The sequence below is a fragment of the Aquila chrysaetos genome, chromosome Z, assembly GCF_900496995.4.
Source record: "Aquila chrysaetos chrysaetos chromosome Z, bAquChr1.4, whole genome shotgun sequence".
In the NCBI taxonomy this organism is placed as follows: Eukaryota; Metazoa; Chordata; class Aves; order Accipitriformes; family Accipitridae; genus Aquila; species Aquila chrysaetos.
In genome coordinates, this window is record NC_044030.1 from 71,276,416 (window position 1) to 71,293,325 (window position 16,910).

At 40.8% G+C, this 16,910-nt stretch overlaps 2 protein-coding genes across 5 annotated transcripts in view; one reads left to right on the top strand and one right to left on the bottom strand.

Annotated features, from left to right (window-relative positions):
- The window catches only part of NNT (nicotinamide nucleotide transhydrogenase), a 48,034-nt gene extending 32,344 nt beyond the window's left edge, over window positions 1-15,690 (bottom strand). The window contains exons 1-8 of one of the 3 annotated variants that reach the window (XM_030004511.1): window positions 15,584-15,690; window positions 14,298-14,495; window positions 7,558-7,787; window positions 6,198-6,415; window positions 4,633-4,720; window positions 3,864-3,952; window positions 2,028-2,215; window positions 1,130-1,263 (exon numbers count right to left, since the gene is read on the bottom strand). In XM_030004511.1, the coding sequence (XP_029860371.1) occupies window positions 1,130-1,263; window positions 2,028-2,215; window positions 3,864-3,952; window positions 4,633-4,720; window positions 6,198-6,415; window positions 7,558-7,787; window positions 14,298-14,448 (1,098 nt within the window). In that variant the 5' untranslated portion in view covers window positions 14,449-14,495; window positions 15,584-15,690. Of the gene's footprint in view, window positions 1-1,129; window positions 1,264-2,027; window positions 2,216-3,863; window positions 3,953-4,632; window positions 4,721-6,197; window positions 6,416-7,557; window positions 7,788-11,684; window positions 11,690-14,297; window positions 14,496-15,583 lie in introns of those variants that run through there. The other 2 variants (XM_030004512.2, XM_030004514.1) reach the window with 2 other exon arrangements.
- Window positions 15,691-15,857: 167 nt separating this feature from the next.
- Window positions 15,858-16,910, top strand: part of PAIP1 (poly(A) binding protein interacting protein 1) — a 28,694-nt gene continuing 27,641 nt past the window's right edge. The window contains exon 1 of one of the 2 annotated variants that reach the window (XM_030004517.2): window positions 15,858-16,258. The gene's annotated coding sequence lies outside the window, so the exon portion shown is untranslated. The remainder of the gene's footprint in view (window positions 16,259-16,910) is intronic. The other variant, XM_030004518.2, reaches the window with a different exon arrangement.

Genomic DNA, 16,910 nt, shown 5'->3' on the forward strand with positions numbered 1-16,910 from the left:
GCAACTTACAGCTAAGATCCATGCATGCTTCCAGAAACTCTAGCTTCTTAATGCAATGCTCCAGCACGCTGCTAATAGTTCTGCACTGCTGCTCTTTTCCGCAGCTCAGTGCCAATACACTACATCCAGGGGTAATACTCCTCTGACTGAAAGCACTCCATGTAAATTCTTTGTGCAAGTATCTGCTTATTTCTGTTCTACATACTCTAATTTCAGGTTTTGAGCAATGACATCAAAAGCCCCAGAAAACCACAGAGACAAATACAATGCATGACTCATCATATATACACACAGAGCCCCGCTTATATTAATGACAACCATGGCAACAATATGTCCTACAGGCTTCTCTAATAACAGCATTATGTCTTTACATTACCAAATAACAACCTTGGAAACCTGCTACTTTAAATCTCATCACCCAAACTTCTGTAAATGCTAGCAGATTTCTCACAAGTACCAAAAATGAAACCCAAAAAGCAGAAAACCAAGCTCTCAACAGAGCCAATGAACGCTGGAGCAAAACCAAAGTACTTAGTTCAGTCCAGAGCAAAATTGCTTACTTTAATGAACCAATTCATGCTACTCCTAGTTCAGGTTACAAATGGTTTGGATACTTCAGGGCAGACACACTCATGTCGGCAAAGCTAAAGACAAAAACAGCACCCTCCTGAAGCTGAAATTATATTGAGCTAAGCCAGAGAGTTTGCACTGAAGTAACACTGACATAGTCTGAACCTTTTTAGCTTATCTATGACAGGGACCGTTAACCTCCAGTAGTGGAAGGTGATGAGCAAGTCAAAGAAGCTATTGCTACTGCTGCCTCTCCCTCTTTAGGTAGGCCAAGAAATAGACATCAAACCACACCCTTAACTCAGCATTGAGAAGTCACTGGACTTGGAAGTCTAAGTAGTAAGAGTTCCATACTTAACAAAAAATTAATGCTATTCAAAGGTATTTGTTTCTTTAAAAATCTTTAAATTGTTACATGGATGACTAGTGACCAAAAGCAAGTCTAAAGGATTACTTAAACACAAATAGCAAAATCAGCTACTCATTTTCAGCATACAGTTTACAAAACACAATGTGAATTCATGCAAATGGAGAATGATCTGCAGATTAAAATGCTCACCTTATGAACATACATTTCTCCAGGCTTTGTAGTCTCAATGTTTCCCCCAGCTTCTGCAGCTAAATCCACAACAACTGAACCCTCCTTCATTGATTCAATCATATCTTTCTTAAACAAGATGGGAGCTTTTTTGCCTGACAAGACAAGGCATAGTAAGTTAAACACAAAGTACAGCTTTTTGTCTGTAGAGCTCAGGAGATGAGTTCTCCCCTTCTCACTTTCTCTCTCAGGCTTATTTTTGTAAGCAAAATTTTCAAGATATCGGTACCTAGGATGAAATGTCATAGAAGGTTTGTTTATACAGACAGAGAGAAGAGATGCTTGAACATCTTGCTCTCCAGCATATAAAAAAAGGTATGCATGGGCAGTCTACTAAAGATGCTGCAAAGTCCAATTTTGTCCTCAGTAAACTGACAACATCCAATCTTACAATTCAAGTCACAACAACAAAAAAAAAGAGAAACACCACATCATAAGTTATTAAAATACAGATGTTGTGCAACACAAAGCACTAAAACTTAAGCTCTAACTTAATGTTTCAATTACAAAAGACAGTACTGTTTCAATTGAACTTGTTTCAGTGCACAAGCTGGATAGCAGAAGTAGCAGTGATGCAATAAATAGGCAAGAGAATTACATATTCTTACTTTATTACTATCTACTCCTTGTTTAATAAGAAAACATGATGATATTGAGTCAATGACTACTAGTTTGTGAAAACAGAAGTTGTAAAAAAAGCCACACACTTAAAAAACAGGCATTTATCAGGGAAGGGAAAAGGTACACGCTCACACAGACCTGATTTATTAACACCTCTGTTTTCACTGCAGGCACAGCTCCAAAACATGCCAACTTACACCATATAAATGAAAATTAGCATCTTGCACATAAAACATACCTGGAATAAGAGCTGTAGTGATAATAATATCAACATCTTGGCACTGCTTGGCAAAGAGTTTCATTTCAGCTTCAATAAATTCTTTGGACATTTCTTTAGCATAACCACCTTGTCCCTCTCCAGATTCCTTTAAGTCCACTTCCAAAGGCTCAGCACCAAGAGACTTGAACTGTTCCAGAGCTGCAGCTCTAGGAAAAGAAAATTGCAGGGGGGGAAACAACCACTACTTTAAAAATCAACCATGACTCTTCCGGTCTTTTTAGTAGCAGTCTTCAGACAAGAGATCCAAAATTTATTCTAGGATTAAGGAGACAGTAACTAAAGTTCTCAACTTCCTCTATTTAGTGAAAAAAGTAATTGCATCACTAACTTTAGGTCCCTCATGAAGATACTTGGATAAGGAATGAAGGCAACCTACAGCTTCCTGTATACTCAGCAGAGTTGCTCCAGGAAAAGTCTCAAAGCTGGGAGCTTAACTGTTGCCTAACTCTGCTCACCCATTCCTCTTGTCATGACTAGGTAAATCTACAGCCCAAACTTAGAAGCCTAAGGTGATAAATACACCTCACCTTATTTATCACCTGTGTGATAAATACACAACCTGTGGCCCTGTCTTTAATCTGTGAAATGGGAAATACAAGCAAGTCTTATTTTCACAGGGAAAAATGGGTTTGGGGGGTAGGGGTGGAGGTGGTGTTTTGTGGTTGGTTGTGTGGGGTCTTTTTTACAGTTATTCTGTATATCTGTAATTTATTTTGCATCGTGTGATATCACAGTAAATAATGAGACTAAATTTCAGCATTAGGTGAACATGCAGAGAAATTAGCACATTCTTGCACACCAAGGTAAAAGTATACAGGATGCTTAAGAAGGGAATTAAAAAAATCTGAAAGGTTTTAGACAGATTTTGATCATGCTTTTATGACGAACAAATTCTTTCCGGTTTGTTTTAAGGGATATGCAGTTTTTCTAACAAGCCAGAGAGAAGTTTTTTTCACATTGCACATCATAAATCTGGAGATATATTCATTTTTATTCTTTCATATTAGATATAACAAAGTAGCACTAGGTGCCACTTCTGCATAAAAACAAACATGTATAAGTTATTTTAATGCAAACACAGTATTAAGCACATACAAATCCAACTTAAGAAGGCCATTTAATAGAAAAAAAATTTAATCAAGTTCACAGTCTGTGTAGCTATAAGTAGAAAAATGTTTGTGCTCTGTAATTTTCCCAGTCTATTGCTCTAAAAAATGGCTACAGCACAAAATAACCCTTCCGAACATAAAGCAGAAACCCAAGGAAAGCAGCAGTTAAAGCAGCTTCAGCTGCAGTTTCTGTTCTTTCATCTTGAGTTCATAAATAAAATAACTTGATCTCTATCGCTCCTTCAGCAGATTGAAAGAAGTGTCTCTCCAAAGAGTTCCTAGCTGGCCTCTCTGGGATCAGGAGAGTAGAGGTGAATGAGAGTATGCAGCTATGAACCTGGATCAAAGCAAGCTACAAATGAGGGCATAAAGATTATTTCCTTACTATTTTCCCTGTGTCCCCAAGAGGAAGAGAGACATGAAATTCTGGATAAAAGCCCTAACTTTCTCATTTTCATAAAGCAATGGGTTTTTTATTCATATAGTTCTGAATGATTTAATGAGAAGGACTCTTTGGAAGGTTTGGCTGTTTTGAGGTATAAAAAATGGAGGAATAATGATGGAATAAAAATGGTAGGAAAGGAATTGTGATTCAGTGCAGTACAAGTGCTTTCACTGTAATACAGCCACAACTACTTAACCTTAAAATAATTTCAGATGGATATTAACATTTTCACACACCTACCTAGTGTCAAATCCACGAACCACCGCACCCATCGATTTAGCTGCTCCTGCAGAAGCCAGGCCAGCAACTCCTCCTCCAATGATCAAGACCTAGAATGATACCATCATCATGCTTGGAGCATAAACTAAAACTAGAGCTGGTTAGAAAAGCAGCAGCATTGTACTGCTTTCACAACTGCAGATACGTCTCATTAACCAGCCATTTAAACAAGCTACCTTTGGACACAGAACCCAAAATGACTGCTGCCCCATAAATCTAACAGTTTAAAAGCTTAATTTCACTTATCTGAGAGCCAACTCATCTGTAGCTAACAATTTATGTAAGCAAGTACAGGTTTCTCATCTTTTTTTTTCCTTCCCTAATTCTGCTTTCATTTGTCTTCAACCCAATCCACCTGCAATTCCAATCAAGCAATCCTTTACATCACAGCCTTCAATGCACCAGAAATCCCAACATCTTTGACTTTTCTTAACTGCTCCCTTGCTTTTCCCCATCTGGAAAAAAAAAATAATCCCTCCATGTATAGCTAGTCTGTTGTTTAAAACTAAGCAAACTTAAATAAAACTCAAATTATTCTATTATTCCCCAGAAAAACAACACTACTGGTAGTGAACAAAAATTAGTACGGGAATAACTATAGGGATTTCTAAAGTCTCTAGAACTAGCCCCAAGGCAGGAGAAAAGCCTTTTAACACAGTTCCAGCAGTGGTTAGTTGTGCTCAGGAGCTCACATAGTCTGCTTCCACAGTATCTGTTCAATTGCACATACCTTTGCTGGGGGAACTTTACCAGCAGCTGTGATCTGACCCGTGAAAAATCGACCAAAGTGATTTGCTGCCAGTACTACAGCCTTGTAACTGTCAATAAAGGACAAACATGTATCAGTATTTTCCCAGTCTCAGTACAATTCCACTCATGACAGCAATCAAAAGTATGAATATTTGAACACACCATGCACAGAATAAAGCAAGTTTAATATTTTACTATTGAGCACAAGTTTAAGAGTCTTCATTCATATTTCTTGCTTTTTTTTTAAATCATGGAATGCATTTTCACACAGAATTTCTGGACTGCAATATACTGCATGTCCACAACTATTCACTCTTTCAAAATAAAATTTTACCTGAACAATAAACAAACTTGCCAAAAGTTAACTTCGTGGTCTTTGAAGCTACCTTCAAAAGCTGTAACCTGAGACTTGTCAGGGAAGGAAACATGAACAAGCAATTGCAAAACCCAGGGTAGTTTTGCAGTAAGATCGCTTAGACAAGCAAGAACACATTTTAAAAGGACACGCTGACCCTAACTCTGCAGAGCTATATGGCTTAGGGCAAATAGCTTAACCTTCCTACTTCTTTTGCCCCATCTGCTTTGTAGCCATCCAAGAATGGGTGGCTGGAAGCCAAGTTAACATCAGTAGAGTTATCTGAAAGAGCAGATTAGTGTGTAATTAAGTCTTTTCTTAACAGTGCACATTTTCTTCCATTTTTACTAGCAGTGTTGTGGTTCAACAGTCCCGTTCCACTCTGTTTCCTATCTGTAGCAGGGACATACAGAGGTCTGTATGCCATAAAATTAGTTCTAATTTGGAATACAGCTTGTAGATTTTATAGCTTCAAATACATTATGCATTTCTATATTTTAGTAAAATTACACAGAATGAAAACACAGAGAAGTAACCAAACATGTACGTGGATGTATACTGCTGGCGTCCACAAAAATGTGGCAGCCTTCTCCAAGGCTTATTATGCCTCACAGACATCATCCAAGTAAAGAGTCAAAAAAAACTAAAAAACAAAAAGCAATAAAGATCCTAATAATAGAAGTCAGCTTGACAACAACATTTTAATTCACTACAATACCTACAATACCAATCGCAAAGCATGAAGGTGTCAGAGTATTTGGTCTTTCGTTCATAACTGCCATGGCAATTGCATCCATACTGAGTGCTGTTTGGGTTAGTTAGCTCCCAACAACATCAGATCCCAATGACAGACAATCTGTGTTCAAGCTGTCTTAAGGATATCTTTGAGCCTGCTCTGATCTAGTTCAGATGAAAAAGGCACTAGACAAAGAAATCCAGGAATTAGACGAACCGCCTTCAATTTCATTTATTTATTTATTCTTTTAAAAGCCTTGCTCTGATCTGCTGCAAAGGTGACTATAAGAAACTGAAGTTGTTTGGCACCTCCAACAGTGTCATCATGCTTGAAACAGCTGTATGAAAATAGAGATGCAGAATTGTTTTAGATATACCTAATATCAAAGCACATAGCTTTTAATCCAGCTATACTTACTCGAGCTAGAGAGAAAAAAAAAAAGTAAGATTCATACCCAGCAATGTTGGCCATGGAGCTAAGTGCATCGTATCCCTGAGCAATGGTGACCCGTGGAACCTGATCCATAGCCAAGACAGTAGTTTTTTTTTCTGCAAGTTTTTTCAGGAGGTCTGGATTTTGTGCTGGGTAGATAAAACTAACCAGGGTAGCCGCTGTCTTAAAAAGATCTGCCTCATGTACACCTAGAGCCGAGTTATATATAGGAGCCCTTACCTGAAGAAAGAGAGAAGTTTCCAAATTAATCAGAGGAAACAAATCAGACAGACTCCACTCCCCTTCTCCCAGCTTGCAGTCTGTCCATTCCCATCCACAAAGTACACAAGGAAGGAAGTATATCAAAGGCTGTTTACACAACTGAACTGAGTAACTGCACTTCTTAACTGCAATCCCTATATTAGCATTAGGTCTAGGCGGATTGGTGACAGGGCAGTAATAGTGAGCGCACACCTTCAGAAAGATCTGATGGCCTCTAACCAGCAGTTACTGGCTTTTATGACAGACAGCTGCCCCAAAAACCCACCATTTTTAAGCAAAATGATTACTGAACAGATGTGCCAATTAGGCTCTACAGGCTAAGAATCACTAATTAGGTTGTGATGCACCATTACATACAGGGAATTTCAAGCAGAAACTCAACTTGACCTGTATTCACTTCTTTTGAGTTTCTCACTTTTCTTCAAAAAGAAACCTACTTAAAAGGGTTGTTCACAAACTAGCTCACAGAAATTCTATGTTCCATCCTGACAGGATAACTTCAAATACAGGAGTTAACGTAAGCCTCAACATCAAGTTTAATGTCTTTTTCTTTTTTCCTTCAGAACTCTGCATAACCTAATACCTCTCAAGCAACTTCACTTTTAGCAGTCTTCCCAGATCAACCACAACTCATCTAGTTACAAATACTTTTGAAACACACTGTTGCTGTGGAGTTGTTGGCTGTCTGATTGAGAAAAGTTAGAAACTTTCATCTTCAAAATTCCAAGCAACTCTCTCCAAAGAGTAACTTGAGTTGTATGTTACTAATTCTGGAGTGAAAGTTTCTTAGAGCAGGTATCTCATCTGATTAGAGTCCAGAACTAGTCTACCTCGCTCTGGAAAACACAACTCCTCCAAGGTAGTAAAAAACTTGATAAGAAATTACCCTCAATTTTTTCCAGTGCTGCCATTTACTAGTTTATTACTGTAGGTACACACCTGAGCTATTAAAAAAAGAGGACTAAAATTGAATCAGAACTTCAAATGGAAAATATTTAAAGGAGCTTACTTACTGAACTTTCAGCAAACTGTTACAGAAAAATGACCTATATGTTTCTCCAAAAAGAATGTAACAGGAAATATATTAATAAAGCAATTACTTTGACAATCAAATCAGAAGCCAGGACTTCCTTGGTCCCCTGGATCTTTGCTCCAACTTCTCTGTAATGGTCATCAGAAAATTTGGAAGCTTCTCCAGCACCAGATTCCACCACAACATTGAAGCCTTGTTTAATCAAGGCTTGAACTCCAGCCGGTGATAGAGCCACTCTCTTCTCATTCTCAAATATCTCCTTGGGGACACCTACAGTCAGCTGTTTATAAGGAATTCCTGTAAGAGTGGCAGATAAGGCAGCATTAGTTGCACTAAAGATTAATGAATTTATATTAATGGCACTCTTCAGCATTTTACAGACACATGCAGACTTGTCACACTTTGCAATTCTCCCTCCAAAGGGAAGAGGAAGCAGAATGGTAGTTTACATTTTTCTAGCAGGGTAGTTTACATTCCCTTGATTACACCATCTTGCTAGAGATCCCTGTCCTCTCAGGAATCAGCAGGTCAGCGCAATCAGCCACAGAGGCAGTAACAAGTGTTTGGTGCAGTTCACGCCCATCTGAATTTATACAGTTCTGATTGTGTAACTGGCATTCTGATTTAGGGATAAGAAGAACTTAAATGCTTCTCTAGTCACTTCAACTTTATTGTGAAGAAATAAACAAATGAGCCTGAACAGCTGAACTGCATTTTAACCAAACATGTTTTTTAATGTCTATCAAATTACAGTTGTCTCAGATCACTATTAATGACATAGCACAAAAGTACATTGAAAGGCACAACTACATCGATAAGGTACTCTAAGAGTTGCTACAGAAATTAAAAATGTGAATTCAGGAGTAGCTGAAGAATAACGGAATACCTATCGACTAGTTTGTTCAATTATACTCATCTTCAATGTCATCTTCTTAACTTGTTCAAAGCTCTACTAAGTAACTTCAGGAAACTGCTGAACCTGCAATTCATCTATTTTAGCTTAAGATTTCAAAATTACGAACATCTAACTTTGTTCATGTACAATTTGTGGGCTTCCAGTCTAATATCTGAGAGCTAAACTTCTCTGATCCAATCAATACATTTATTTATAAATACACAGACTCGAACAGAATAATTGTGTATCAAACTACCGCATTGCTTCAATTACACTAGACAGCATGCAGTCCAGCACACAGGCACAGTTCTGCACCAGCTTTCACTGATGTCTATCCAGAATTTAAACCTGGATTGTCACATTTGTACATGAGACACTTACACCACATATATATTAATGAAATATAACTTGAGCAGCCTTAGCAGTCACTCGTATTAAAGATCAAGCAACCAAAAAAAAAAAAACCCCAACACAACCAAGCAAAAAATAAGGGGGGAGGGGGAAATGGCGGCTGAAAGGCTTGTTTTAAATTACAAATCTGCTTTTAATTTGGCCACAAATACTATGTATTGTGCTACAAAAATTGTACTACACTAATAATGTGTCGCACATTTTAGGAATGCCTCCTTTTCATGTTTTTTTCCTGTTTGTTTTTTAAGATGGAAAAACCAAAACAAAGCCAAAAACATACCACACTATAAGAGCTTTGAGGAACTGAATTATTTTAATATTTTTAAATCTAAATCTATCTGTGAGGTAAAACTGGGACTATAAGGTGCTTAAAGTTGAACATCTGAAAATGTTTTAGGTTAACAACGTTCAAGATACTATCAACTTATTCTGAAAATACAATACGAGTTGCTAAGAGCTGGTACTTGTCAGTCTTCCAACCCACTAAAAAAAAATAAAAAATGATTGAACACATCCAGCAATAAGACAGAATGAAAGATCACCAAGCAAAGAAAGGCATTACTCCTAACTATTTTTACCTTCCTTTTTTATTTATTTTAGCTCTCTCTTTGAAATTAAACTAGTAAAATAGTAACAGATAATTTGAAGACATAAGTATTTTGGTATTTTTATACATTGGAGAACATTTAAAATTCTTTAGATTACAAGACAAAAATCAAATTCAATAAAACATGCTTTAAAGGAACATGAAGTCACAACAGGAGCAAGAATGCACATCTAGAACAACAGACCCACAAAGGTAACAATGCTTTGCAAAGATGCTTCATCAGCATACACCACATCCAAACATCACCGTGCAACTCAGGGCATCCCTATCACAGCAGCACTAACCACTTGAAAGCTACAGTAACTGTTGCTGTCACTTACTACAAATTGCCCTTGTAATTTGAAGAGAACTTTCTCCTCATCTCTTCTCCTAATTACTATACAATGAAGTCCTGCTTCTGATTTTCACTAAATCAACTCAGTGGAAATGAGCTTTCTGGTCTTTAAGAAGAAGAAATGAAACCTAGAAGATTGAAATTTGTTAGAATAACAGAGACTGATCATAACTTCCAAAAGCAAGTAGCTCTAGGATAGAAGGCAAAACGCTTTTCAAAAAGCATTGAGAAAATAAGAACTGGAGTGCTGCTGTCCCTTTCTCCTTTTGGAAGTTCTTGCCACAACACAAATGCAGAGAAAGGAAGGAATAAATTATAGCATACAGGGAATAGAAGGATGACTGCAAATTTAAAGGCACAGAGACACCTCACTAAAGCTTATACACTTCTCAAGCCAAAAATTTTTTTTTTTTTTTTTTTTTTAAGCTCCTATGGCTCAAATGACAATTGATGCTTCTGATTTCTTTTTGTTCACTTGCTTTTGTGTAGGGTACCAGAGTAGAAGAGTAAATGGCTAGGAGGGATGGGACAGGAATATGCTACATGCCAAATGTGTTTCTTCATTTCTTTCTTTCACATTGTTACATCTTGCATGCAATAAAAATAAGTAAAACTTTTTCAGATAGAAAGTATTTGCACCTTATTTAGCAAACAGAATGATCAGAGACCAATACTGAGGACTATGACCTCCTCCTATGCTTCCGGAAATCAAATCCAAGATAAACATTCAACAAGTCTCATTTGCCCCTCACCTTCTTTTCTCCTCTGTCGCACTACCAAATTTCTCGCAAGCAGCGAGTATAGAATCAAATGAATCAGAAGCAAAGAGATGTCAGTTTTCCAGTCTTTAGCTATAGAAGGTATAGGACATTTTTCAAGCAGACTTCCCTGAGCTATCACATCACTCAGCACCAAAATGGAGCAGATGTCTACAACTGCAAAGCAAAGATCTACGTTAAACCTTCACGACAGGGTACGATAAGTACTATGTTTGAAGGAAGCTATACTATGAACACAGATTTGGTTTGTTGAATTCAGCAATTTCATCAAAGTCATTAGTTTTGAAAAGCTGAAATCTAGAATTATAAACTTAGGATCTTGATTTAGGTTTTATTTTGAGAAAGCATATCTGCTACCCTTGCCACGGGTTTAAAACTGCCTAAGAGTGTGAACCTTCCAAGGTGCCTTTCTAAGCCTCCACATCAGATAATCTCTTGAAGAACTGCCTTGAGTACGTTTTAGTAACTAACTTACTGCTTTATGACATCAAGAACATTTTCCAAAAACAGACCCATATACACATACCCTGAGCACCTTTTTGAGCCACATGAAGGTTTTGAATGTGTAGTTCATTGAGTAGGAGATACACAATACTTTTTTTGATACAAACAAAAGGATTCTGCCACTATCAAAAGCGGAATCATAAAATTTCACAGGCCTTAGAATTTTAATATGGAATGTACATAAATTAGAATTTAGGAAAACTGGTAAGAAGCCACCCTTTCTCATCCCCTTAACATAATCTCCACTGTGTATGAGGACGTATTCAAAGCACAGTCTCAAACTTCAAGTAAACAAAATAAGTAGGTAGTGTACATCTCCAAGCTTCAGAAATCAAACAATTAAAAGTAGCTATAAAAGTGATTTTCTCCATTTAACTTCCATCTACAAACTGAGTGTTTAAAGAAGATCCTAAGTTAAAACTATCAAAAGAACTCAGAACATTGTATGTAGAGAAATAGAGAAAAATACAGGTTTTTATCTCCTTAACCTGATTTCAGAAAGTAGTCTGTAGCAAGATAGTATCAACAAACACTAAAGACTGACTTAGAGAAAAGAGAAAGGAGTTTTGACTATATGCCACATGTTCTGGGATGGGAAAAGAGGATACATAATCTGCCTAATTTCTAAGTGACTCTAGTATCAGCTTTAAACAAACTATCTCACCTGTTCTGAAGATGAAGACATATTCCGAAGAACAGCAATATGATGTTGGCAAAAAGAAAAGAAAAAAAAATGGTACAGAAGATTAAACAAACACCTGATCCCCCTTCTTATACAAGCAAGGAGATACAAAAAACCCAAGGAAATTAAAGGAGAATGTCTATGGTATATAAATAATGTACAGCTTATCTAGAGAATTAATTGACAACAAACTGTTACAGGTTTAAAAGTTCTGCAAGATTCAGAAAAAAAACCAGGAGATTTTAAGAAGCATCATCAAAATAAAAAGGACATTAAAAATCTCACAATAGAGAGGGGTAAAAGTCACAGAGCTATAGGACAAACCAATCTGGAATTACATTGGAAACCTCAGAGTCAGTCACTCCGTAAGCACGTTTCCCAGGGTTTGGGAAAGTTTTGCATCTGTTTCTGAAGCATCTGGTGCTAGCAACCATTTGAGACAGGTTACTTGTTTACTCCTGTATGAAAATTCTTATGTTTCTAAGAAACAAAGAAGATAGCAGCAAAATAAATAGCAGTAAGAAAGGTATCCATCCTCCAAGTTCACTTCTCAGCTGACTCCAAATCTCTTCACTCCTCAAGCAGCTGTCACTCTTGTACACAACATATCCTGGACTAAATGAAAGCTAATCTAAGAGAATGGAAGTAGTAACTACAGGCTTCAGAAGAATTACTGTGACACCAGTCTTTTCAGAAAACTTAGTATGACAGTGATTTTACCGAGTGTCACTATAATCAAAGATAATTTCTACAAGTAAGAAGAAAATGTAGTTATTTTATATGCTGTTAAATTTGATTCAAGAGCACTTAAAAAGTATACATAGGCAATAGTACTGCTGCTAATTTGTCATTCAATGGCTGTTTTATCCTTGATTTGTCCTCTACTGAATGGCAAATCTCATGTTACCAAAATGAAGGACAGCTTAATTATCAACCAAAAGACTTATCAAACTTATAATTCTCAGCATTAAATAACTGCATTGCATGAATACTACTTGCCCTTAAATAAGGGCTTCCACACAGTAGAGCTGAAGGGACAGTACTGAATGGTTAAACACATGACACTAATGAGAATTCTCTGTCCTTGTGGAAAAATTTCTGAAAAGTGATTCATAAAAACAAGAAAATTCACACACACACAGACGAGCATACTGATTTCAGTAAAACTGTAGAGATCTTTCAGTTTCATGATCAAATTTGCGGTCAAAGTCAAATACAAAGATTGATTCCAAACTCAAACAACAAGGGCACTTACCTGGGACATCTGAGAAAGAACTTTGAACCTAGTTTCCTACGTCCCAGGTTAACACTCCCAACCAAGGGACAATTTGCCATATCAAGACAGACAGATTCTCCTTCATTCAGATACTTAATATGGAAAAAAAAATATATTTGGAGCATGACAAATCTGGCAGAGCAAAGAAATTCAGGTTTCACCATGCAACTGCGGTAAAAAGCCATGCAATATACATTATCAGGAGCCCTCAGAGTAAAGAAATTCCTCCTCTCACCACATTTCTTCAGTAGCTCCAAAACACTGGATCACTGACTTGAAAGGACCCCAAAATGTACCAGCTACTGTTAGTATTGCCAGAAATTGCACATAACAAAGGCTTCTCAGAGTTATACAGCCTAAACTTATGTCCTGTGTTTTCACAACCAGACACTTCTGTTTACAAACAGCTCTACTTTCCTAATACTAATGCAGCTACGTACTGTGTATGTTTGGAAGAACCGAACATCACGTGTATGATCAGTCTAACTCTCCACATTAATCTGTCACAGACAGAGAAGGCCCTAGATCCGCCCTGAAATAGAATCTCTAAATTCCTTCAGGGAGACACGATCCATGCAGGATAATGAGCAAAAATATCATTAAACCAGTTTTATACATTCTCCAGTCTTCTAGTTGTAAGGCTACGCAAACCATTGGATAGAGCAAAAAGATGTCAGTTCTGATTTTCGTACAGCAGGCTCACATCATAAACTGGAACCAAGGATGCCCCCATTCCCCCCCCTTTTTTGTTCCTGAAAATACCTGAACCTGTTCATTATCTGCACTAAAATGTAATTATCACAAATGTACCAACAGCACACGAAGATGCGTATCAGAAGTTCTTCAAGGTGGTACAACGTAAGAGTTTCCTGAACAAAGTTAAGAGATTTTTTTAGATGGGATAATTACATCTACATACAGTCATGCTTGCAAATGCCCTCTTTGTGAGAGCTGTATTTTCCCCTGCATGCACACAGAGCTGCACTACCAACACTCATGGGAAACTCAGGCTTTTAACTAAGAAAAGCCTTTTTATAAATACTTTTCTCAAGTAAGGTGTCAGCAGGAGCTCTGACCCCCTACCCACTAAAAACTATTTGGATCCAAAGTATTCATAATAGGCACAAACATCTTCTGCATAAGCCCTTTAAAACCAGTGTAAAATTGTACTGCAAGTGACTGACTCATGTATGTTGCTGGCATGATTTGAAAGTGTTCTTTTTAAGTCTTTTCTGCACTAATGTGTATCTGAAAGAAAAATTCAAGTTATCTTCATGTTTTAAAGTAAAAGATTATTTACAACAGTTTACTCAATTTACCTGGCTTTGGAGCTGCCTGAGATGTGAGCATCTGGTGGGTTCTAAACATTCGCAAACATGGCATCTTTGCAGAATGCACCTTAGGTGGTAACACATTGCCAAACACAGGAGTTGAGCACCCACTAACAGCAATACGCAGAAGGCTTGCCATTTCGCCCAGACCTCACAGCAGACCCTTTGCCACGTGTGGAATCCCTGCTGCACATGTAAAAACAAAACAAGAATTATTAATGATACTAGACAGAAGGTATGTAAACTCAGCAGCTTAAGTCCAGTCAACTGCCAGTAGCCATGAGATGATCATTTCTCCCCACCTTTTCTTTCTAGGTAAAAAAAAAAATCAACTTTGATTTCAAACTGAGACAACTATCAAACTGAAGTAACAAGCCCATGGGAGAACTGACATTTCAAGCTGACCTAGAGATCATATTTCTGTCACTCATGACCATATTCTCTCTACACCCTTGCTCTAAACAAGCAACTCTGACACGTGAAAACCTCCTGCGCCCCAAGGAACCAGACAAACAATTCCAACCCCTGCCAGAGCTCCCGAAGCAGTTACCCTGGGTGGGACAGCAGCTTACAGGCGCTCAGGAGACATACCGAAGCAGGCACTCAGAGCGGGACAAGCGGGGCAGCGGGCAGGCTAGCCGGGCCGCCCTCGCTAGCGGGCGGCTACTGGCTGCCGGCGGAGGGAAAGGCTGTTCGCCCGAGACCCCGCCGTCCGCCGGGCTCCACCGTGCCGTGCAGTGCCGTCCCGCCTCGCCTCGTCCCGGCCCGCCTGGCCTCACGGCGGCGGCCCACCTCTCCCCGCCCGCCCGGCCCACAAGGCAGCGGCCCCGTTTCGCTCCCGCCGCTATTTTTAGCCCACGGCCACCGACTGACTGACCTTGGGCAGGCAGCTCGCCCTCCGGCGCCCGGGCCCGCCGCCCGCCGCCACCCCCCGCCGCCACAACGGCTCGGCGGCGGCCGCCGCGCCCGCCCGGGTGGAAGCCCGCACCCGCCACCTCTCCGCTCCCCGCCTGGGAGCGCTGCCGGGGGCCCCTTCCCGCGCCACCTGCCTCCTCCACACGTCCTCCCTCCCACACGTCCGTCCGCCCTTCCTTCCTTCCTTCCTCCCACCCTTCCTTCCCGCCGCTCCCGGGCGCTGCGAGAGCGGGACACCGCAGCCCTCCCCTCCGCAACAGCCGCCCCCCGCCCGCGCCGGGAAATAAGCGGAGGTGCCGCCGCCCCCGGCCCCGGGCACAGCCCCCTCGGCCTGCCGCGCCGCGCCCCGCCGCACCCACCAGCCGCGCCGCCGGCGCCGGCCCCGCCGCGGCACTGACCGACCTTGGGGCGAGGCGGCGCCGTAGTCCTGTCCCCGGCGCGGCGCGGCGCGGGGCGGGGCGGGGCGGGGCGGGGGGCGGAGCGGGCCGGGCCTGCCCGCCAACCCGGAAGGAGTGAGGGGACGGCGGAGGTCGGAGCTGTCGAGTCACGCGGCGTCCCCGTCTCCGATCGGGAAGGGGGCGGCGGGGCGGGCGCGCGGGGGGGGGGGGGGGGGAAGGTGTCCGTCACGTGGCGCCTGCGTGCCGCCGGCGGCTCGCGCTCGTGCCCGCGGCTCGCGCTCGTGCCCGCGCCTCTGGCGCCCGCGCGCGCGGCTGAGGGGCGGCCGGGCGGCTCCCCCAGGGGCGGCTTTATCCGCCGGTCCTGCGCTCTCTCCCTGGGCCGCGGCTCTGGCGAGGGCTTTCCCCAGGGAAGCGGAGGTACCGCGGTCAGGGCTGAAGTCGTCGAAGCCGTTGGGGGAGCCCTGAGGTGTTGGGCGCTGGCAGCAGGCGGGCACGAGCAGCCGCTGGCGCCTTCGCCCCTCAGCCGTGGCGGGCCGCCAGTGACCGGGGCGAGGAGGCGAAGGTCGAGGCGGCCGGCTCGGGAAGAGACTTCCTGAAAGGCGGTTGTTTCACGTGGACAAACGCCGCAGCAGATAGGTGGTATCCTCTTTATTATTGTCGTTATTTCTTGAAACGTATAACAAAGCAGTGATCTGGTGTATGTGCTGGACGTAGAGGGGTAGATACAGTACGGGGGGATAACAGAAAAAGAGGAACTCTGGCAACTGTATAAATAACATATGAATCGATATGTTGTCGTATTTCACATGATCTCTAGTTTCTAGGTATGAGTTAGGCCTTTATTTATTTATTTATTTACATCGGTGTAACTGTTCTTGCAAAATATGCATTGCCGGAGGTGTCGCACAGCTTCCAGGCTCACGGTGAATTACGACCACAAGTGAAGTTAAACACTGAAAACACGAGTCTCTCAGAGTAATGAATAGGATACCCTACTACTAGATGTTCCGGAGGTTACCATGCTTTTAAATAAATCTGGGGGGAAGATTCCATTTAGAGTTATGGCTTATGTGCTAATATATGTGCTTTATGTTTTGGGCTCAGTTACCATTGACTAGTGTAACAACATGCCTCATCAGTATGACAGGGATCAGCGCAAGTCCAATTATTAATAACATATTCAGTTTTAAAAGCTAGAACCAGCCTCCTCCATTTCTCTATTTAGAAATACGTTGTCAGCATAAAAAGAAAAAAAAATTGTAAAAGTGCTTGTGTTCTGAACAGTGAC